Here is a 23,589-nt window from a genome sequence, read left to right on the forward strand (position 1 = left end):
CACACATCTACTAAATGGCAGTATAGAGATGCCTTTGTTTTGATCCTTTTTCAGAATGGTTACTACTGAAGGGTCTTTGGTAGCCTGGAGAGGGTGGCAGACAGGCCGGGGCACAAGGCAGGGGTTCTTGAGAAAGATGTTGAGTAGGAAAAGGGTAACACTGGTGGGTGGAGAAGGGAAGGCTGCCACGGGCAGTGTTAGACCATGGCCAGGGTGAGAGCTGGCCGCTCAGCTCTGCTCACAGGTCCACAACTACTTGCCTCTTCTCTCTACAGGTTCTAAAGGAACCAACAAAGAAGGAGGAGGTCCTGCAAATTCTCGAGGGGGGAGCACACCTCCAGCCCTGGGAGATCTGTTTGCTGGTGGTTTTCCAGTTTTACGACCGGCAGGCCAGAGGGATGCAGCAGGTAAGGAAGAGTTCAAATTGGCTATCTTTGACTCTTATCTCCTTGCCTTGCGGAACCAACAGGGCAGTCCTCATCTGCCCATAAGTGACATGTTTAGAGTGAATAGTCACATGGTAGGAGATCACCTCTTTGGAAGCGTAAGTACTAGAAGTTTTCGAAACACAGAATTGTTTCTAAGGGACTTTTAAATCCTCATCCTGTTTAAATCATCCCATTGTAATCACTGAAGAAGGAGGTGCCATAGTGTGGAGTGTTTAGCAATGGTGTGATCGTGGCCCACACTGCGAAGTACGGATGTAAATCACAATAGAAGGTCTTCATGACGTCACTGTGGACTCACTGGCAGTGGTGAGTTGTGATGGGTCTCTAGCATCATGTCTGTTAGGTGTTGCTATGTAACAAACCCTAAACATCACTGGCTTGTATAGAATGTGTAATGAGACTTCCATGCAATATGAGGTCTCCTGGAAACATACACAAATGGAAGGAGGAAGACATATTTCATCTTTTGATAAACACCCAGGCTCAAAAGCTGATTCCTTTCATGTCAACAAAGCCCCCTTGATGCTCTCGAACTGGCCGTTCCCTACCACTTCATGGTCTGCTCCTGTGTTTCTAGTTGGATTTCTAGGGCTTGCGTTCATGTGATGAAGGAAACCCTTTGCTTGGTGCTTATTCTCGGAGCCCTGTCTGCTGCCTGGTTTCCTTGCCAGAGCTGATTCTGACTCCTGTGGGTCTCCCCTTGAACTCACACTGCTCAGCTCTCTGCTTCATCCCAGAATGGGCATGCACATAAGCTGGGCGAGGATTTGTGCTGTCCTTGCTTCTGCTGCTCACATGGTGATACAAACGGGTTTGCCCATCTCTCATTAGGTTGGGCATTTAGTAAGTAGAGGCTCCTGTACTTTAACTGACCCACTTTAAGGGTTTTGGAATCTCAGATACACGGTGCTCTCAGACACTTAAAAACTTAAAGATTAGTTATTCAGGGATTGATTCTGCTACTCAAACTTGTTACCTCTTTAAAGTCATCTGGCTGGTGGGTAGAGAGGGAGGCCTTGCCTTGTCTGGAGAGCTGCCTGGGTCCTCCATCTTCATCCCTGTAGACTACTGAAAACAGGCTGGAGCACTTGGAGGCAGCAATCTCTGAAGGTGACGCCTACCCTAGACCTCATAGAAAATGTCTCATGCTGGAATAGCAGGTGGTAGATCCTGACCCTGAAAAGGCCAGGTGGGGACCTCCTGCTGCTGCTCATGGACAGTGAGCCATTCTGGCAATGCTTGCCTTAGCACCCTGGTGGAACCAAGTCCGTCAGGGTGGATGCATATGTGCAAAGATATTATCTCCTCCACAGCCATCTAAAAGAAAATTTCAACAGAGGAATAATGACAGCTCCACCCTGCCTCCAGAAGAGCGTTCCGCAGTTGAGACTCATGTCATGAGTCATGTGTCCATGTGGCTGTCGCATCATAGCCAGAGTAGGGTCATCCGTTTGGAAAGCCAGAGTTACTGTGGTCCTGCTCACTTAGTTTCAGCCCCAGAGTCACCTCTTCCATGCCCTTCCGTGATCGGCCTGACTTTTGGCACCAAATACTTTTAGCACCCGGTTCGGTAAACACACTGGAGACTCAGGGACTGAAAAGCTCAGAACCACCAACAGCTGCTGGCATTATAATTTGATATGAAACCTGTGTTTCCTATTCTGCAGCACGAGGAAGCTGAAGGTGTGAGAAGCAAACGTTTTCTAGTGGTTTCCAAATATTTTCATAGAGATTATAGAATATACAGGTGCTGGAATAGGAAAAATGTATTCCCAAAAATTCCTTTTAGGGAAAGTGCATTTATTTGGAAGAAATGTCTTAATATGCCTCCTGAGTGGAGAGTGATACTCCAAGGACATATTTAAGTGACTGCAGAACTTTTGTGCAGTAAACAAGGAGAGGGACTTTTTTCTCTTTGAAGTGACAGAGGGAAAAAAGGGTAAGGTGGCAAGTAGGGTGAAAGGGTGTGCAAAGAGTGAGGAGGCCCCAACCAGGGAGCACCCTCCACCCGAGTCTTCCATGACATCCACCGAATACAAATGCCTACTATGAGCAAGCTGTTGCTGTTGGCATTGGATTTAAAGAGGCATTGGATTTCAAGTTGGGGTTGATGTGGTGAAGGATCTACAGGGTAAGAAAGCCAGGAGATCAGGAGACAGCAAGCTGCTTAGAAATGGGCAAAAGCCCCTGGGAAAGGGATCTTTGAGTTTCCAGAGGGTATGGAACTGGGAGGTTCAAGGTCATTGGACCTGGATCCCCAAGGCAGGGAGTATTCCCACTGACTTTCCAATCACCTAGTATATTCAGGGAATCTTGAATCTCCTTTCAAATCAGAAACAAAGTCCATGTTGACAAAATGCTGGAGTGAGGAAAACCTCCCTCATCAGGAGCTTCTGGTTGGTACACCCACAGATGCGGCTGACTGGCCTGGAGAATAACAGGGTAGGGTGAGGGTGGCCTTGAGAGGAGGAAGGGTGAAGGAGGTCAGGGCAGACCTAATCCTGGTCAGAGGGTGGAGGTGGGGTACAACAGGAAGCTGGTGCCACAGCCACATCTGGCAGCTCCAGCTGGGCTTGTCTCACCAGCGGCCAGTGTGTTTCTTCAGGCAAGGGCCTTGGGCTGGCCCCCTTGCGTGCCAGCTGCTCCACCTGCAGCCTCCAGTGGCCGCGCGGGAAGAGAATGACCACCATGAGGTTCACTGAGGTCGTGCTGGACAGAGCCCCTCGCTAGGGCGCACACCCCACGCTGAGCTAACCCAGAATTCTCTCACTTTCAGGTGGCAAGACCAGCCAGGGCCCTGGCTCCCGGGCGCCTTCTCCACGGCTTCCCACCAAGACTATCAGCGGCCCATTCAATCCCCCTGCGTCTCCCAGGCTAGGCAACGCCTCTGAGGGGCATGGCGCGGCCAGGGCGGTACCCCCTCGCCCCAGCGTGCCCGCCCCACCGCCTCCAACCCCGCCCCCACCGCCCCCGCCCCTACCGCCACCCCTGCCCCTGTCTTACCCCGTCAAAGCTCCGCTGGTGTCCCCACCTGGCCCACCGTCTAAAGGGAGCCCCCCGGTGGTTCCACCGCCTCTGCTCTGCCCACCGCCTCCTCCTCCCCCGCCACCCCCGCCACTCCCGCCGCCCCCGGCCTTGGGTCCCAGTGACAAGGCAGCGAAGCCTCAGCTGGCCCCCTTGCACCTACCGCCCGTCCCGCCCCCGCTCCCTCTGCTCCCTCCCTGTGGGCACCCGGGGCTCAATGCGGAGGCTGCCAGCCCGGCCCAAGACGTGCGGGAACCTCCCGCCCCGCCGCCCCCGCCACCTCCACTCCCCCTTTACGCCTCCTGCACCCCCAGATCCTCTTTGCCTGCGCCCCCTTTGCCAAGTGCTAACAGCAGCAGTGAAGTCCCACCCCCGCTGCCCCCCAAGTCCCCCAGCTTCCAGGCCCAGCCACCCAAGCCCGGCGGGCAGGCCTTGCCGGCGCCGCCCGCCCCTCCGGGATCTCAGCCATTCCTGCAGAAGAAGAGGCCGGGCCGAGGCCCCGGTAAGCACTGCTGTTCTGGTCCAGGGTGGTCGTGTCAGAGGATCATTTTTCTGACCGTTGGCAGCAGCTCTGGAGGTGATATGGACACCCCCAGAGGCCTGCACCTGTGGCCCACTTGGGAAAACCTCAGGACATCTTAACTCTGAATTTTGTTTTAGATCAGACCGGTTCAGTGCCCTGTGGAGCACAGGAAAAACTTGTTTTATATGACTTTATGCTGAGGTATTCAGGTTAGAGACAGGAAACCAGGGTAAGGGAGGCTGGAAGACTTGTCCAAGATGGTGCAGACCACAAGCTAGGGATTCTGGCCTTAATCACCATGCCATGACTAGCTGTGTGACCCAGGGCGATTCCTCAGCCTCTTTGTGCTTTCTTTTCATCTGTGAAATGGGCATAGCAATAATTCTCCCCTCATGCAGTTGTCAGAACAGTGAGATCTAGAAAAGTCTATTTGTTTTTACTATCACCATTCCCCAGGTTGAGACAGCTATAAGCGCATTTGTTTCCAGAACCAGCTCTCCTGTGTAATTTTTGTCTGAGTTATTATAGTCTGGCTTCCAGCCAGGATTTTCATCGATCCTGAGTAGATTAGTTTAGCATTCTGCCATATTTTTGGCAGGTTCTCCAACTGACTCAGGAAAACTGAGGGTCCATATTTTCAGCCAAACTTTAAAAATAATCCCTTCATGTTTCCAGCATAGATGATCTGGATTGAATATACATGCTTCATGACTATGATTTCCATGAAGTGATGAGGCTTCAGTCACCTTTGGTGTCCTTCTAAATGGAAAGCACACTACACATTCACACACACCCATGTACACACATACCCATGTATACACACACCCATGTACACACACACATACACACATGCATGCTGAGTCTTTGTGACCCTATAGCCCGCCAGGCTCCTCTGTCCATGGGGATTCTCCAGGCATGAATACTGAAGTGGGTTGCCATGCCCTCCTCCAGAGGATCTTTCTGCCCCAGGGATCGAACTCACATCTCCTGCAGTTCCTGCGTTGCAGGCAGATTCTTTACCACTGAGCCATAGGGGAAGCACCCCACACACATACACACACAGACACACACATACACTAATAAATATATGCACACACTCATCAAAACCCACATCCACACACATAGCCCAACATATATCCACAATTACACACACAGGCTCATATTCCTTGATTTTTCAGAAAAAAAATTTTTGAGACTTTTTTTTTATTAATTGAAGTATAATTGATTTACAATGTTATATTAGTTTCAGGTATACAACATAGTGAGTCTATATTTTTATAGAGGATACTTCATTTAAAGTTACTATAAGATTTTGGCTATGTGCCCTGAGCTGTACATTACATCCTTGTGTCTTATTTATTTTATACCTTGTAGTGGGTACCTCTTAATCCCCTTCCCCTATCTTGCCCTGCCCCGACCCCTCCCTGCTACTAATCACCAGTTTACTACAAAGATAATTTTTACCTTTTATTTACAAAGATAATTCTCTGTATCTTTGAATCTGCAGAAAATCTTTTGAAGCAGAAAGTTTCTTAAATATATATCCTTGAATTAAAAATAATACAAGCTCATTGTAGAGCAAATAGAAAAAAATGAAATCACCCATAATAACATCACCCAGAAGTAAAAACTATCGTATTTGGATGTGTTTCTTTTTTTTCTTAACATACCTACATATTTACATGGTTAATATGATTTTGTATACACTATTTTCTATTCTGTTTTTATTTAATATAATATTAAAAGCAATTTTGATGTAATTTGATATTTATGAAATTGTTAAAATGTATCTATAAGCATATTAATATGATAATTGATATGTACCATATTTCTAGTGTTAAGATATTTAAGTTGATTCCATTTTTTGTTATTACAAATAATATTGCAGGAAATACATTTATAACAATTGTAGTCTACATTTTAGATTTTTATTTTAAAGGATAAGTTTCTGAAAGGGAGTTCCTGGTACAAAAAGCAAGGATATTTTTAAGGCTTTTGATCACAAGAGATAAGATTTTAATCATTCTCTTCTCAACTGACTAATTATAATGTCCAGCATTAGTACTAGTGAGCCCCTTCTGAGGCTCATGATTCCTAAATGTTTAAGATAGGGTGAAAAAAATCAGTGCTTTAGATTCAGAGAGATCTGAGTTCGAATCCTGCCTTCCCATCCTCTTCTGTTTTTAATGTCCTTAAACCTTGCTTTTTTTAATTTGACAAATGGAAATAGTAACAATAACACCTTTTACAAAGGATTGTTATACATACCAAGTGAGGAAGTATGCCTGGGGTGCTTTGCCTGGGGAGAGGGGTAGCTAGGGGCTCAGCAGCCTCACTTCCTTCTCTCTGACCAAGTGGAGAGGCAGCTTCTCACCCAGAAGAGGGGTCCACAGCCCCTTATCCTCTTTAGTCCCTCTGTGGGAACAAGTAAATCCTAGTGGATCCTGGTACAGAGGAAGGGAAGACCAGCAAGGGAGAAGAGGGAGACTGAGAAAGGGAAAGGCAGAGGGAGGAGCTGAGGAGTGAGGAGCGCTGATGGCCCTGGGGAGGCCAGCTTCAGCGCTGCAAACCGGATGCCAGGATGGGTGCTTGTCTGGCCTCTTCCACTGTGTCTTTGGACATGAAACTTGGCTTTCCACGGACAACATGAGGGTAATTTCTGCTCAGACCAACCACAGGGAAGAGCAGGAGATTGTACTTGTGAACATCTTGGCACAGATACTAATGGTGCAGTTGTCATCACTTCAATAGCAAAGTGAAGAGTCGAGTACCCAAGTTGATGTGCCAAGGCAGCAGGTTATTAACTGCCAAATGAGTCATGCGAAGAAGTCTTGGCAAAGGAGATCATCAGGGAAGAATTCATGAAGTAGGTGGGATTTGAGTTGGGCCCTGGGAGCTAGGTAGGTTTTAAAGTAACTGGAAGGAGAAACCAGGGACTAAGGTGCAGGAGAATGAGTGTGAGCAGAAACACAGGGGCAGGAGCAAGCCCCCGACAGCCTGCTCATCCAGCCCCACCCCAAGTCTCACCTGTAGAGAGTCCTTCCCTTGCATAGGATTGTGCAGTATCTTTACTTCTTTGGGCTGTACCATCTGATGACAAGGGTTGATACTATAATTGCAGCTAATATTCATTGAGCCCCAACTACATGCCACTTTAATTAAATCAACTCACTTAATACAGTCCATGGAATTCTCCAGGCCAGAATACTGGAGTGGGTAGCCTTTCCCTTCTCCAGGGGATCTTCCCAACCCGGGAATTGAACCAGGTCTCCCGCGTTGCAGGTGGATTCTTTATCAGCTGAGCCACCAAGGAAGCCCAAGAATACTGGAGTGGGTAGCCTAGCCTTTCTCCAGCAGATCTTCCCAACTCAGGAATCGAACCTGGGTCTCCTGCATTGCAGTTGGATTCTTTACCATCTGAGCCACCAGGAAAGCCCAAGAATGTGTATATATATATATTATTATTCCCATTTTATGGATAAGGAAACTGAGGCACAGAGAGGTGGTGTTATTACTCTAGCAGGAGGACTGGGACACAATCCCAAGAAGGTTGGCTCGAGAGGCTGCCTTTTCATCATTATATCATCTTACACCCAAAGATCTCAATACCTCACCTCTCCCAGAAGATTATAGCATCTACCATCCTAGCATCTTCCATCTGAAAGTCCTGTATCTGAATACACCGTCATCTTCTCTGCCAGGGACCGGTGGGGGAAAACTCAACCCACCCCCAGCACCCCCTGCGAGGTCACCCACCACTGAGCTTTCCAGCAGGAGCCAGCAGGCCCTAGCCTGGACCCCGACCCAGCAGCCCGGAGGTCAGCTGCGGAATGGAAGCCTGAACATCATTGGTGAGTGGGGTGAAGAACAACCTACAGGTTGTGTTAAATAGGGTTTCTTTTGAGGCTTTCTTGGGGAGGGGTTCCAGAATCTACTCCCTAACCTTCTGATTGAGACTACAGAGAGAGAAGAAAACCAATGTTTAAGTTCTGTGTGTGTGTGTGTGTGTGTGTGTGTGTGTGTGCATGCACGCATGCACGTGCACACACGCACACCTGTCTCCATGGAGAAATCAGACATAAGACATGAAATCAGACATGGATGGAAGGCCCACCAGCACAGGATCAATTAAGGCAAATCTGTGGAACTAGGAAGGAAAGTCATCTTTGGTCAGGTGTGACCAAAAATCTTTGGACCCCTTGGTGGGCTGAACCACTGTCATACCCAAAACCTAGATCACAAAGCAGGGACTCAACTCATAAAAGAGCCACAAGACCCTTCTCCTCTTGCCATCAGGGGCTCATGGCAGAACTCGTTTGCTTTGGGAAGCCCTGATCCCCAACTGGACACAGGCTGGGCTCCTTCCCACCAGCCAGGCTGAGGACTCCTGTTCTTTCCACCCATCTCCACCCCACCTAGAGTTCTCCTCAGGAGCACAGGAAGGACGGCAGGCCACAGGAACTTGGAAGGGCCTTTGTTGCTGCCAAATTTCCCACGTGGGCCCTGGATAGGCCTGTGGCACTTCTGCTCCCTATGGAAGCTTCCTTAAGACATTGTCCTGATTCCCCCTTGTCCCAGATAAGTATTAATAGTAAAAGTTAAGAGGTGAATGGATGTCTTAGAAGGGAATAGCCCTGCCATTAAAACCTTGCACTGAGCAGGCAAAACTGTTTGCTTCTGAAAATTATTAAAACTCAGATCATCATAGTAATGAGAGTGATTTTGCGATTTCCCTTGTGTGCAGATGACTTTGAATCTAAATTCACGTTCCATTCCATGGAAGATTTTCCTCCTCCGGATGAGTATAAACCATGCCAGAAGATTTACCCCAGCAAGATCCCCAGAAGTAAGTACCACCTCGCTAAGACTCCTGGTTTTCCCTGACCCTCCAGAATTAGGTGCTTGGGTGCACTGACGGGCCACAGGCTATACAAAGGAACTCTGAGTATCTACCTGGGCCTGGGTGGATGATGTGGCACCAAGAAGAAGGAGGAGGAAAGGAGCTGGTTGGTTATCAGTCAGGGCAAGTGGACGTGCCTTTGGGGCTGCAAGGTAGAGGTGACCTGGACCAGGTTGAGCAGGGAGTACTCAGGTCTGAGGCTGAGGGGTAAGGTCAAGAGTGGCAACTAGCTTTGCAGGTCATCAGAGCCTTATCCTAAGCCAGGGATTAGCAAATACTTTCTTTAAAGGGCCAGAGAGGACATGTCTGAGGTTCTGCTGGCCATCTGGTCTCTATCACAACAATTCAGCTCTGCTGTTTTGACATGAAAGCAGCCATAGAAAACACATAAAGAAATGGGCATTGCTGTCTGCCAGTAAAACTTTATTTGGGAAGGCAGGCACTGGCTGCATTTGGTCTGCTGGCTGTATTTTGCTAATCTCTGCCCTAAATCACTACAAAAGAAGAGTTTTAGTAAGTGCTGTGTAGTTCTTCAACCTTCAGACTCTAGTAACTAAGTTGGCTACATTTGGAGCCCATGGTAACTAGTCTTATCCCTGAGAATAGAAGAAAAGCTTTACCCTGACACAGCTCACCAGGGTACACAGGTGGCAGTCTGTGCTGTGATCCTCTCCTTTCAGAGAAATGTTCAAATGAGTGCCCACACCAGAACAATCTCCTGGTGATCAAGAAGTAATAATTAGTAATAATTCAACCTACTCACGAATGGACATCTTACAGACCAGAAAGGGCATTTGCCATTTCAAAAAGAAGATGTGCTTTGGGATTGAAATGGCATTGGTGGGCATGAGATACTGCAGGAGCCTCCTAGCACAATTAAATGAGCCTGTCCCTGCCATTCCTGGGTGCTGCGGAGAGAACCTTGTTGATTATGTGAGTGTGAGCCTGGTACAGTTCATGCTTATCTGATTACATTTCTTCTTACAGTTTTCCTCTTGTATTTCTGCCATTGACCTGTAACCCAAGATTAGAGGTCTTCATGGTCTGGGAGATGACTTTGGTTCCATCAGATGAGGCTAATTCCATGCTCTTTTGTGACATTTCTGGAGCTGTCTCTGCCTGCTTGCGTGCTTTCTCTCTGTCCTTCTGACGCACAGCACACAAACCCCTAAGGCTTCGTGCTTTCAGTGCTGTCTTCCCTGCTCCACTCTGCAAGTATGAGCTGTTCCTTTCTTTAGTAGATGACTTTGTCCAGTTTTTTTAAATGCATTAGGTTCCTCAATTCACTAAACAGAATTACCATATGACCTAGCAATTCTACTCCAATGAATTGAAAGCAGGTGTTCAAACAAGGTATCTGACAGGTATTCATAACTATTCACAATAGCCAAAAGGTGAAAAGTACCCGAATGCCCATCAAATGGTAAATAGATAAACCAAATGTGGTGGAGCCATGCAGGGAAATATTATTGGACAGTAAGGAATGAAGCAGGGATACATGCTACAACATGCATGGACCCTGATAACATTATGCTAAGTGAAAGAAGCAGACATAAAGGCTACGTATTGTGGGATTCCACTGATACGAAATACCTAAAATAGACAAATCCAAAGACACAGAAAGTGGATTTAGCAGTTGCCAAGGGCAGGAGGGTATGGAGAATGGGGAGCGACTGCTAATGGGTATGGGTTTCCTTTGGGGCTGATGAAAATGTTCTGCAACAAGGTAGAGGTGATGACTACACAACCATGGGAATGTATTAAATGTTGTTAATGGGAAATTTTATATGTATTTACCACAATAAAAAGAAAGTGCAAAACCCTATCACTAGGAATCTTTGGGAAAATGCATAGCTCACAAATATTCATTAACTTTAATGGCGATAGTAAGGGTGAAGTCATGATCGTATGGACAGATACTTATTAAGTCCCTTAGCACTGGAGAGATTTAGATAAATGATCCCCTTGATCTGTCCTTGAGAGAGTCACGTGCTGGTGAAGGAAGAGAGGACAGACAGACACTGAAATATAAAATTTCACTCTGGTGTTCCCAGCCAGACTGTCCTCATCATGGTCAGTTCACTGGGAAAATGGCTGATTGATTGTTTTCATCCCAACTCCTTTTTTCTTTATATTTAATTGTGGTTTAAAAAATAGATAACATGAAATCTACCATCCTAACCATTTTTGTGTATACAGTCCAGTAGTGTGAAATGCATTTACACTGTTGTACAACCAGATTCCAGAGCTCTTTTCATCTTGCAAAACTGAAACTCTATACCCATTAAACAATTCCCCATTCTCCCCTCCCCTAGGCCCTTGGCAACCATTGTACTTTCTGGTTCTCTGGTTCTGAGTCTGACTACTTTTGGTACCTCATATAAGTAGAATCATGCTATATTTGACTTTTTGAGAGTAGCTTATTTCATTTAGCATAATGTCCTCAAGGTTCATCCATGCTGTAACATGTCACAATTTCCTTCCTTTTTCAGACTGAATAATATTGCATTGTATGTATTTATCACATTTTGTTTATCTGTTTGTCCATCAATAGACACTTGGGTTACTTTCATCTTTTGGCTGTTGTGAACAATGCTGCTGTGTACACAAATGTACCAATAATTCTTTGAAACCTTGCTTTCAGTTCTTTGGTGTATATACTCAGAAGTGGAATTGGATGACGTAGTGATTCTATTTTTAATTTTTTGAGGAACTATCATACTGTGTTCCCTTTTACATTCCTATTAGCGTACACAAAGTTTCCAGTTTCTCCACATCAGCACCCACACTTGTTATTTTCTGGTCTGGGTATTTTGTTTTGTTTGTAGCCATCTTTATGGGTATGAAGCTGTATCTCATTGTGGCCCAACTCATTTTCTAAAATACATTTACTTTATACTTATAGCAAAATTGGCTACCATTATATCCATTAGCTGAGAAACTTCTCCACCAGACACTGAAGTAAGTAACAGCTCGATGTGGTTCCCACCATAACATCAAAGAATTAGATGTCCCAATACTAAGAGAATCAGAAGACAATGCCTGTGCCAAAGTATTTCAGCTTTTACGGAGGGCAGTTAGGTAGTAAGGACCTCTGGCCTAGTGTGCTTATCTTAGCCACGCCTGACTATTACTGGTGACCACATCCCTTCGTGTGGTCTTCCCTGATGATCACTCCAGATAAAATAGCAGCCCTTCCTGTCATTCTCTTTATGCTGCCTTATCATTTCTTTAAAGCACACATCACCTCCTGACATGTTATATATTTACCTGTCTCCTGTCTATCTCCCAAGTACAGTGTAAGGCTCTGGAGGGCTAGGATAATATCAATTTTTATTCACTGCTCTATTGTCAGCTCCCAGCATGGGGCCAGGCACTTGTTTTTGTTTAGTCACTAAGTCTTGTCTGAGCCCACCAGGCTTCTTTGTCCATGGGATTTTCTAGGCAATAATACTGGAGTGGGTTGCCATTTCCTTCTCCAGGGGATCTTCCTGACCCAGGGATCGAACCCACATCTCTTGCATTGGCAGGGGAGTTCTTTACCACTGAGCCATTAGGGACAGGCACTCACACTCAAGAAATAATTGTTGAATTAATCAATAATTCAACATACATACATATATTTTAAAACATACATATATTTTAAAACATACATACATGTATTTTAAAACATACATATATTTTAATATATTGCTAAACCATTTACAGAAGAAATTTGAAAAAAACACGAATTTCCAGCAATGAGGTAAAATAGGGCAGAGCCACTGGGTGGGATGTTCTGCATCTATTATAGTAGTGCTGTTGAATATTTAGTGACATGGGAAAATGTCAATGCAACCTTGAGAAGAGAAACAAAACAACCCAGTATACTAAAATTACATTAAGTAAAACCTAGGGGCTTCCCTGGTGGTTCAGTGGTTCAGAATTCGCCTTCCAATGCAGGGAGTGCAGGTTTGATCCCTGGTCAGTGAGCTGAGATCCCACAGGCCTCACACCAAAAAAAAAAGAATGTAAACAACAGAAGCAGTACTGTCACAAATTCAATGAAGGCTTTAAACAATGGTCCACCTCAAAAAAAAAAAAAAACTTTTAAGAAAACCTAAATTAATTTTAAAAAGAAATTGTTTCATGAATTTATGTGGAGAGAGAGAAGTGGAACAAAGAAAGAAAAGAGAGAAGAAGCTAGAAATACATCCACTACAGTGTTAGGACTGGTTATCCCTTAGTCACGGAATGTTGGGTGATTTTTATTTTCCTCATGGCTCACTATTTTGTCCAAGTATTCTAAAATAAATATACATTACTTTTAAAAATCATTTAAACTAATTTTAAAATCCCAAATTATGGGGTGAGGGTCGATGATTAAGCCCACCCCTGGTCTGAGTGCCCAAGGAGGGAAGTGAGGCCCTATAGTGTATAGGGTGACTCTGTAAGTTCCCCAGATGGGGTTGTGGGTCCCTCAGACCAACATCAACTGTGACAATGACAGCCAGCGAGGAGAGGAGAGGCTAGATATGCAGTTTCTAAGGCTTAGCTCTGGCAGATATGAGAATTATCATGTCCAGTGAAATGCGTCATGTCCTTTAGTTAGAGGCTGTGAGAGGCTTCCAGCATCAGAGCAAGGGAAGCCTTGTGAGGTTTCCCAGCCCAGTTCCTTCCAGGCGGGGAGAAGGAGCCATGCGGAAGTAGGGTGGCCTGCTCATGGCCACAGCTGGTGGCAGAACCAGGGCTTGAGGCGGGGCTCTTTGTTCCACATCAGCCAGGAGAGCCTGAGGCTTCTTCTTGACGTGGGCCGGCTGCCTGACAGACCGGAACAGCTTAGAACCAAACCAAGGGTGGGTTAGATGCCTTCTCAGGTGAGGGGTCTCCATGCAGAGGCCTAGGGAGACCCCCCGACCATGTGCCCTCAGCTCACTTGAGAGGAAAGGCTGCACCTGCCGTTAGAAAGGAAGCTACAGACTCAGTGGCTCTGTATTCAAAAGGGAAAATGATGACTCCAGGTTGCTTTTTAGAGTTCAAATCAACATCTTTCTGGATAAATATATTTTTAACAGCATCTTTTTCTTGTTTATAAAAGATAGAAAAACAACTACTCCCAGGGAAGCCCAATTATTTTGGCTAACCCTCCTGCAAGTAATCATACAACATACAGGTCACAGAACATACAGGCCCCTGGGGAACACAGCTGAGGGCACCCTAACTCTGGCCCAGCCCATGTATCATCACCACAGGCTGCACTGGAATCATCTAGTAAGAGCATCCTCTTCTGGTTTGCATCTCGCTTCGTATTTGTTGAGCTGCTTTGGGATAGGAAGGGAAACAGAAACTACCATTCCATTTAACATCTGTGTCATACAGATAGGCTTCCCCAGCAGCTCAGCCAGTAAAAAATCTGCCTGCAGTACAGGAGACCCACATTCAGTCAGGAAGATCCCCTGGAGATCCCACTGTAGTATTATTGCCCGGAGAATCCTATGGACAGAGGAGCCTGGCGGGCTACAGTCCATGGAGTTGCAAAGAGTTGGTTAGCGTTGCCAGTGAAACGTTTCCAGTCACAAAGAGTTGTGCTCTTGATTGCATGCCATCTGCCTCTCGTGTCATGGTCCAATCAGTATTCCTTCTCTGCATGTGAGGCCAGAACATGCAGCATCCCATTTGTTTCAAATACACAATGTGATTCTCTGCACCATAACTGCTACTTTCCACCTGATGCCATTTGGACCCTACCTCAGAGAGATCGAGTTGCCCAGAGCTGACAGTTAGATCTGCCTCTCCAAGGAGTCTGTTTTCTCCTCCCCCAGCCCCTGGAATTGCACTCCAAGACTGGGAGACGTTCTGGGAGACCCTCCAAGAGACCCAGCTTTGATGGCCAGCCAAGTTTGTAAATCCTTTCTGGATACTTTCCAAGCCCTGCAGTATTTAGCCTCTTGTTGGTTGGCTACAGAACAAAATTTTTTTAACACATGAAAATATCTCTGTGTCTGGGGAAAGGTATAAGGCTGGCCTGATTTACAAATGACAAAAAGTAAAGTTGGAAGCCAGTGTGGCCCTCAGGCTGCTGCTCCTTCCACCCAGGAGTAGACTTGCTTGTTTAAGCCCCACTGTTCAGAGAAGTCTTTCATAGTCGGCTGCTCTGTAGCATCCAGCTCCGGACACACAGCCGTGTTAATAACCAGAGAAAGAGAGGCCATCTGGTTCCCAGGAGGCGGCAACAATGGTCACTCAGGCTGTTCTGTGTGCAATAGACACATGTGGTTGGGTAGAAATGGAAAAAGTCTTTCTTACTGCACATAGTGGTACCAAAAGTTTGAAAACCAGTATTTTAGTGAATCTGAAATACTCTCCTATAGGAAAACAGCCCATGTGAAGGACTATTTCCAGCAGAAGGGCTCTGTTTGTTGAATTCTAAGAGATCCTAGTGGCATCGCAAAAGGAAATATTTGAGACGCCACCCCCCAAGGGGATAGCTGAATTAAAAGAATCTTAGGTAATCCTGGCAACTCTCAGCCACCCTTTTCGAGCAACAGTGAAATTTCTTTTACAACATGTAGAGTTTTCTTTTCTGTTTTATGAAGAAATTGGTTATCCTTTAGCTCTGCTATTGTTTCCCATCATATCTATAAAAACCAGTGGGCACTGTTAACCTATGGAAAAGCTTGTTTCGTTGCCCAGTTGTTCTCGCGGAGGGTATTTTGCCTCCCAGAGGACATTTGGCACAGTCTGGAGACATTTTTTTTCTTGACACAAATGGTCTCTGGGGTGTGGAGAATTGCTGTTGGCATCTAGTGGGTAGAGACTAAGAAGGCTGTGAGATCACCTACACCCTACAGGCAGCCCCCCTCCCCAAACAAAGAATTATCCAGCTCCAAATGTCAATAGAGCCAAGTTAAGAAACCTTGGTCTAAAGGAAGGCTCTTCTGTAGCAGACTGGAGTAAGTCTAAGAACAGTAGTTTCAGGGCCATACTGCTGCATGGAATTAAGTATATCAGTGTCTCTACTTTTCACAGGGGCTTCCCTGGTGGCTCAGCGGTAAAGAATCTGCCTGCAATGCAGGAGACAATGGAGACACATGTTCAATCCCTGGGTTGAGAAGATCCCCTGGAGGCCAGCATGACAACCCACTCCAGTATTCTCACTAGGAAAATTCCCATGGACAGAAGAGCCTGGTGGGCTATGGTCCATGGGTTCCCAAAGAGTGGACAAAACTGCAGCAGCTGACCATGCAAATTTGGCTAAAAATCTAGTACTTCCTGTGCCATTTGCCCCCAGAAATCTGTATCCTAGAACAGATGCATTCATTAATTTTTAAAGCATTGTAATGAAAATTACAGGACCCATTGGATTAGTGTTTTGTAAGTTGTAGAGATGCTTCTATGTGGTAGTTCAACTATATCATACAGTAACAGATTCTTAAGATGACTTTTTTTTAAAATTTTATTTTTAAACTTACAAATTGTATTAGTTTTGCCAAATATCAAAATGAATCCGCCACAGGTATACATGTGTTCCCCATCCTGAACCCTCCTCCCTCCTCCCTCCCCATACCATCCCTCTGGGTCATCCCAGTGCACTAGCCTCAAGCATCCAGTATTGTGCATTGAACCTGGACTGGCAACTTGTTTCATACATGATATTATACATGTTTCAATGCCATTCTCCCAAATCTTCCCACCCTCTCCCTTAGATGACTTATATGTTCATTTTGTAGAAAACATGAAAAGTGTTTTTAAGAGGTTTTAAAGAGCAATAAATACAAAAGGAATCAATTCAGTATATTATTTACATTTTTTAATGGATTTTTAAATAGTTGAAAGAAAGTGAAAGTCACTCAGCTGTGTCTGACTCTTTGCAACCCCATGGACTGTACAGTCCATGGAATTCTCCAGGTCAGAATTCTGGAGTGGGTAGCATTTCCCTTCTCCAGGAGATCTTCCCAACTCAGGGATTGAACCCAGGCTTCCCACATTGCAGGCAGATTCTTCACCAGCTGAGCCACAAAGGAAGCCTGAGAATACTGGAGTGGGTAGCCTGTCCCTTCTCCAGGGGATCTTCCCGACCTAGGAATCAAACCAGGGTCTCCTGAATTGCAGGCGGATTCTTTACCAACCGAGCTCTCAGGGAAGCCCTTTAAATAGTTGAGGTGTGTTGCTATTTATACGATTTCTAGCCTGCTTTTTTCTCCTACATTTCAAACATCAACCCAAATTATTTGAGTCTTTGTAGACACTCAGATGGCTGCTTGGTGCTCCATCATATGATAACAAACCCTAGATTTCCTGAACACTGCTTTTGAATGCAGATTATCAGTTTTTTTTAACTATCATAAATAATCTGTGATGGATATTTCTGCTTTTCATGTTAGTCAGTTGCACAGCAACATGAGTTGTTTTAAGGGCTTTGGGACATAGATATTTAATTCCTAGACGGTGATGGAAGCAGACAGAAAAGTCTTGTACCAAATGCAGCCGACATTTGGGACGCAGGGACACAGGGAGACTTTAGAAAGAGACAGGGACACCATTTGGATTACCTGGCTCACAGAAAAAGTTCTGGAATTCCTGGGAATGTGGATTTTAAAACTTGGCTAGATCAACCAAACCACATATCTGCCTATATACATACACATCTGTGTATACATGCCAAAAAGTAAAACCAAGCTGGAGGGATAAACACCAAACTTTTAGCAGAGGTGACTCTGGGATAAATAATTGGGATTAGAGAAAAGGGCAGGCAGAGAGGAAGCATTTTAGGGTTTTTCCCCTATTACCTTTTCTATATTCTTCAAATTCTTAATTATGAGAATATATGTTCATATACATATAACTTGTGTAATATTTAAACCTAGCATGTTTTAGAGAATGAGTTGGATCCTCATAGGCAGGGGCTGAGCTGTGTCAGCACATACTTTTTACTCCTTTTTTTAAACAACGCTAGCACGCCGCCTAGAGAAGGCGATGGCACCCCACTCCAGTATGCTTGCCTGGAACATCCCATGGACGGAGGAGCCTGGTAGGCTGCAGTCCATGGGGTCTCGAAGAGTCGGACACGACTGAGCGACTTCACTTTCACTTTTCACTTTCATGCATTGGAGAAGGAAATGGCAACCCACTCCAGTGTTCTTGCCTGGAGAATCCCAGGGACGGGTGAGCCGTAGGCTGCCGTCTATGGGGTCACGCAGAGTCGGACACCACTGAAGCGGCTTAGCAGCAGCAGCAGCACAGCGCCAGCTCATTTGGGATCAGGACGCACGAGTGAGTCTGTAGCAGGTGGGGTGTTCAGAGCTGAGAGGCTCACCTGCATTTAGATGAGAGCCCTTCATAACTTCTTCTCCTTCCAGCACAGTGGACATGATGACTCTGTAGCCACGGTCTGTGACAGAGAAGCAGTGGGTGGAGACACACGGTCTAGGGCCAGGAGCCCGAGGGGTTCGGGTTGACGGGCTCAAGTTACCCTTGGTTCCTGCGCCTTTGCCCTGAGTGCTGGCGGAGCCAGACTTTGTGAAGCGCACAGCTGGCCCGCGGCCAACAGATGGTGAGATGGCTCCTGTGTCTTTCAGGCCGCACACCTGGTCCCTGGCTCCACGCCGAGGCAGGCGGGCAGAGCTCTGACGACATCAAAGGCAGAAACGCTCAGGTAACAGAGCTCTCTGGTCCCTGAGTGTAAAACCGGGAAACCTCCTCAAGAAGCACACAGTTGTGGAGGTTTGCTTTCCCCTTCATGTTAATAGCTTCATGTTTTACCTGGGGGACGAAGCCACATGGGCACCTGTGTTTCCAGCTGGGGTGGACCCAGTGGTGAACCACTCATAATTTCAAAACCTGAAGAGTGAAAGAGGGCTTCTCTGGAATCATTAGAAGCTACTTTGGCACGTGGGACCCCTGGGAATCCCTCTGCAACCATCACCCTGTTCACTGCCATCATCCTTCCCTCGTTACCCGGGTCTGAGAAGCATGAAGAGAAAAACTCTGTAACATGCATAAAACATAACTCAATATTCTCTGTCATCTATAGAGTACCTGGTTTCTTACCACCACCACCCCCCCCCCGGGGTGGGGCCGGGTTTCCACCATCAACATTGTCATTTAACTTGACCAATTTAGCCTCAAAATTCAAGTGCTGGTGGCTAGGGGAAAGCTGGGGGGAGGGGGAAGCAGAGAGCTGCCCGTGTAAGACAGTCTTTGAAGAAACACCCTCATGCTCGCACAAGGCAACCTGAACACAGCGTGTGTGTTTTCTAACCTGGGCGGAGATGACGCTTCTCACGGCACAGGACAGGGTCTCATCTTTAAAGGCCCTTTGTTTCTTTGAAAACAGGGATTCTCGTCCCCTCCTGGCCTCCAGTTTCACAGCTATGTGGCAAAAGGGCAGGACCCACAGTTTAGGTTGGAACCTGAAGGAAAGGGATGTGAGAAGGAATGAACTAGGTTCCTGGAAGCTGGGGGAGGTGAAGGTTCCTTGAAGGAGGACAAGCACCCTCCTCCCCTTCTCACCACAGCTGATCCAATTTTGAGAACTGCAGTAAACATTCTCAGATGATTGTAGGTTTAAAACTGGGTGGGTGTATGATTGTAGTTCAGAGAAGGATATATACAGAGAAAAAAAAAGATGGAAGGATATACACAAAGTTGTTAACAGGCATTCACTCTGCCAGCTTATGACTGAATTTGACTTATTAGTGCATTTATGCAATTTCTGAATTTTCTGCAATAAATGCATTACTCCCGTGATCAGAAAAATATGGTAATAATCAAAATAATAGTCCCTACATTACACAACTTTTTATAGTTTAGAGAAGTTACATATGCTATTTCATTGGATCCTTTTTAGCAACTCTGTGATATAAGCTGGAGAGATTTATCTTTAATGCCTTTTTTTCATATGAGAAAACCAAGCTCCGAGGGGTTAAGGAACTCACCTGAGGTCACACATACAGACCTCTGACTCCTTGTCCAGTGCTCCTTCCACTGCGCCTCACTGCTTCTTTCCCTGGCAGGTCAGAATTGCCAGGACAGGAGTCACACTCACCTTCAGACGTTATAAGCATGATGGAACATTCCATACTGTCCAGTCCCTAACCTCATGGCAGGCACACATCTGAATCCCCTGAGCCCACAAAGTCTAGTCAAGGATGGACTGTAGTCTGTCTTGGGCATCCCATAGTCAAGAAGGTCTTTATGTCTAGGTGGAACCATGTTAATTCATTTTTCACTTCAGTGAGGCAAAAAGCAATTGCCCAGAGAAATCACGGGGTTTCAGACATGGTGAACAGAGCCCCAGGGGTGCTCTTCTTTTATGGGCCAGAGCCCACGTGATCCATGCAAGGCTGGGAGCCCTAAACAGGAAATCTGAAAGCCTGGGGCCCTTTCTCTCTTTTTCATTGCCTTGTCTTGAGATCGCCACCAAGGTCTTCACTTTTCTTGAGCTTCCCATCAAGCGGTCTGCTGGTACTTGGTCCCTAAAATGTTTTTTATGACATTCGGTCCCCACCTGAAACAAGCTACACTTTCCTTTTCCACCCACAACCCGCTGGCTGAAGACCAGCACCTTGCATATGATGGAACCATCAGACCCTGGCAGCCTTGCAGGCATGAGGGAAAGCCAGTCCTGGGGATGGTTCATCTACCTCTGACCTCACCTGGTAACACTGTTGTGTTTCCACAGTTAGCGCTTAAGACGCTCCGGTGAGAAGACGGATGAAGCCAACGTCCTGTGAGCCACCTGGAGGTCCATATGGCAGGGTGGGCGTCCCCAGGAGAACGTCAGACCTCACTATTCTCAAGTCGTAATTCAGCTGACACACAGGCTCTTAATGGAGCGTTTATTTATTGTAAATACGTGTTTTGCACAGGCTTTAAATCAGTATTATAGTCAACTATTATTTGAATAATTTAAAACACACACACATTATTTCTCCATTTTTTAAAGTGCACCTTGGCACAGGTGACAGCCTTGTCCCACCGCACAGTGTCCATTCCATGACTGTAAATACGTCTGCAGGCTGGCCCTCCCTAGACTCGGAACTGTTTTTAGACGATCCCTTAGTTTCCCAAAGTCATAGTATCCACAACAGCTTCTTATTGGCATGATTTTTCTAGTCTCATCACACGAACTGCAAAATCAAACCAGGTAATGCCTTATGAATGACGCAGCTCCCCGAGAGTAGCGTGTCCCTCACCCAGATGCTGCCACATGGCCCCTCCTGCTCCCATCCTGCAGTACAAGGATTCTTTTGCTGCCTCATGTAAATATAACGCAGATCAAAGGCAAGAGTGGCCTCAGTCCCTCCAAGGCTGACCACAGGGCCCCTTGTGTAACTGAACAGTCCTGCAGGTAGCCAACGCTCTTACTGTTTACACTGCCCCTCGTGCCCACGTTTCTGCAATGGTCCTTCCTGTCCCGCTGAGCCCCCATCCTGGCAGCCAGGGTGAGGTGAGCTGAAGGAGATTTCAGTATGTTCCCTGCAAATTAGAAACCTACATAAGTCATCATTAATTCTGTCTCAGAAATGTTTTCTTTTTCCTCCCCTGAGTGCAGGGTTTATCATGGAAAGCATGACATGAAAAAGTATAGACTAAAACATATTCTGAAATACCTGCCTCAAATATGTCCCCCGCCCACCCTTAGGGAACCTGGATCCACCCATCAGGTAAACCTTAGCACCTTTCTGAGCTGGTCTGAGAGTCCCCCAGTCCCTGTGGTAGCACCCCTCTAGAGAGGAAAAGTATATGAGTTCAGCTAGCCCTGAATATGGATGGGTCAGGACTGGCTGTGAGCTGTGGCTGCTCCTCTCATGCCCTTTTTCTGGGGCTGGCAAGGGAATGAAAGTGTGTTTTTGCTTGCTGCCTGACCTCATCCTTGGAGGAAAAGCTGTGACTGAGGAAGGAGAGAAAAATAGAAAAAAGCAGACTGACCCCTCATCTGTGCTCAAAATAGCTGCAGATTAAAGGAAATCCGGGAGAGGTGGAAAGAAAACAGTGAAAAATGTTTCCTCTGAAACAGCCCACTCATACCCTCACATCTTGAGGATGTAATGCCCAGAATACGCCATGCGCAGAAGGCAGACTGTTAGTGGGGTTTTGGCAAACATGTGACCGCATCCACCACCTCCTGTCTGGAATGGAGACTGACCCTGAGATGGTGTCCACCATCATTATGTACTCTCTCATTCCAAACAGAAGCCACTGAGCAATGTCAAGTTCCCTCCCCTGGGGAATAAATCACGCCAAACTATAACAGCTAAATCAGTGACAAAGAAGCTTTTGCAGGTCATCAGCTGTGCGTATAGCTGATCTGTCTTATTGGTTCTGCAAGCTTTCCAAAAGGTCAGAACTTTTTTTATATAACACTATCCACTCCACCTCTCTCCCAGTTGTACAAAATAATTACAAGGGTTTTTTAACAATCATGATTAAGAAGGCGCTAGACCAAAGCCGTTCCACCTTCGGAGTAGACTGCCTGCTCCGATGAGGTGTTTACATCCTGATGTTCTGCACCACTGGGATAGAAATTCAAAATAAAACTATTCAAGGTCAGAGGGAAGAAATGTGCAGAAACCAAAAATTGCAATTAGGGAAAAATCTCAGCAATCTAGCATCACATCTCTCCTCCAGACCCAGCACTGAATTCCTGCCCTTTGAACTCTTGCGGCAGGACAAATACTTCACCTCTGGACCACAAACTCAAACAGAGTGCCCCTCCCATCCTCGAGGAATCTCCCCAGCGCTGTGGTCTGTGACTCTCCCAGTGTTTCCCGTGTATTTTATATTTATTGATCTTCCCTCTGCAGATTCATTTCTTTGTATTAATAAACTTTAATAAGTGGGAATGCTTCCAGTTGTTTACTTGTTAAAGCTGACTGACGGTCGCCGGCACCAATCTAAGCCAACCATCTTTAAGGATTAGAAGGGCTCAGACAGGATACTGACACAGGACCCAGCACTTGCTGTAACATTCTGGGTTAGAAATGGAGCCTTTCTTTTTGGAGGTAAACTATACCTAAACTAAACTACAGAATGTTTTCCTGATTTTTGTAGCTAATTAAACGAATAGGTGTTTGAGAAAACCAAGCAAGGGAAAAATTCAAATGTATTTTGTAACAAGTAGATAACACTACACTTATTCACTTTTATTAATATCAAACATGCTTACAAATTCTGCTAAATTGTGTTGAAATGGAGCAGCTTTTAACTTGAAGTGCACTTAGCACCACCCCCTCAGCTTAGCAAATGCCTTAAAAAATCTGTGTGGAGCAGTCTCATCGCCATCTCCATTGTAGTGTCTCCCGGTGCCCTCTTTGGAACCTGGTACAGGGGGACATAAGGTTTGCCTGATAGGTATGTTGGCTTCAGGGAAACATGGACCTGAATCTTGATTCTGCATCTTACAAGTTTAGGAAGTAACAAGTTTAACCAGTCTATGCCTCAGTTTCCTCATCTGTAATATAGGGGCATAAATATGTCCTTAAGTGTATAGTGGTGAAGATGGACTAACATAACACCTGGGCAAGCCTTTAACCCTCAGGTCACAACAGACCCAGGTATCAGTGCACACAGCCACACATACACACAAACATACACACTGCAGGGTACGAGCAGTTTGCTTATTACACATTCAGTCTCACACTCAGCTTTCACTGGCTGTGTCCCAGGCATTCCAATCAGATGTTCACTGAGCTGCTCAGATTCCTAGCTCT

General features: G+C 45.9%; 1 protein-coding gene across 2 annotated transcripts in view; it reads left to right on the plus strand.

Annotated features, from left to right (window-relative positions):
- The window catches only part of WIPF3 (WAS/WASL interacting protein family member 3), an 82,855-nt gene extending 60,133 nt beyond the window's left edge, over positions 1-22,722 (plus strand). Inside the window, exons 4-9 of one of the 2 annotated variants that reach the window (XM_070369478.1) lie at positions 276-407; positions 3,226-3,975; positions 7,698-7,847; positions 8,741-8,842; positions 18,454-18,530; positions 20,559-22,722. In XM_070369478.1, coding sequence (XP_070225579.1) covers positions 276-407; positions 3,226-3,975; positions 7,698-7,847; positions 8,741-8,842; positions 18,454-18,530; positions 20,559-20,582 — 1,235 coding nt within the window. In that variant the 3' untranslated portion in view covers positions 20,583-22,722. The other variant, XM_070369479.1, reaches the window with a different exon arrangement.
- The last annotated feature ends 867 nt before the right edge of the window (positions 22,723-23,589 follow it).

The sequence above is a fragment of the Bos mutus genome, chromosome 4 (genome assembly GCF_027580195.1).
Source record: "Bos mutus isolate GX-2022 chromosome 4, NWIPB_WYAK_1.1, whole genome shotgun sequence".
Lineage (NCBI taxonomy): Eukaryota > Metazoa > Chordata > Mammalia > Artiodactyla > Bovidae > Bos > Bos mutus.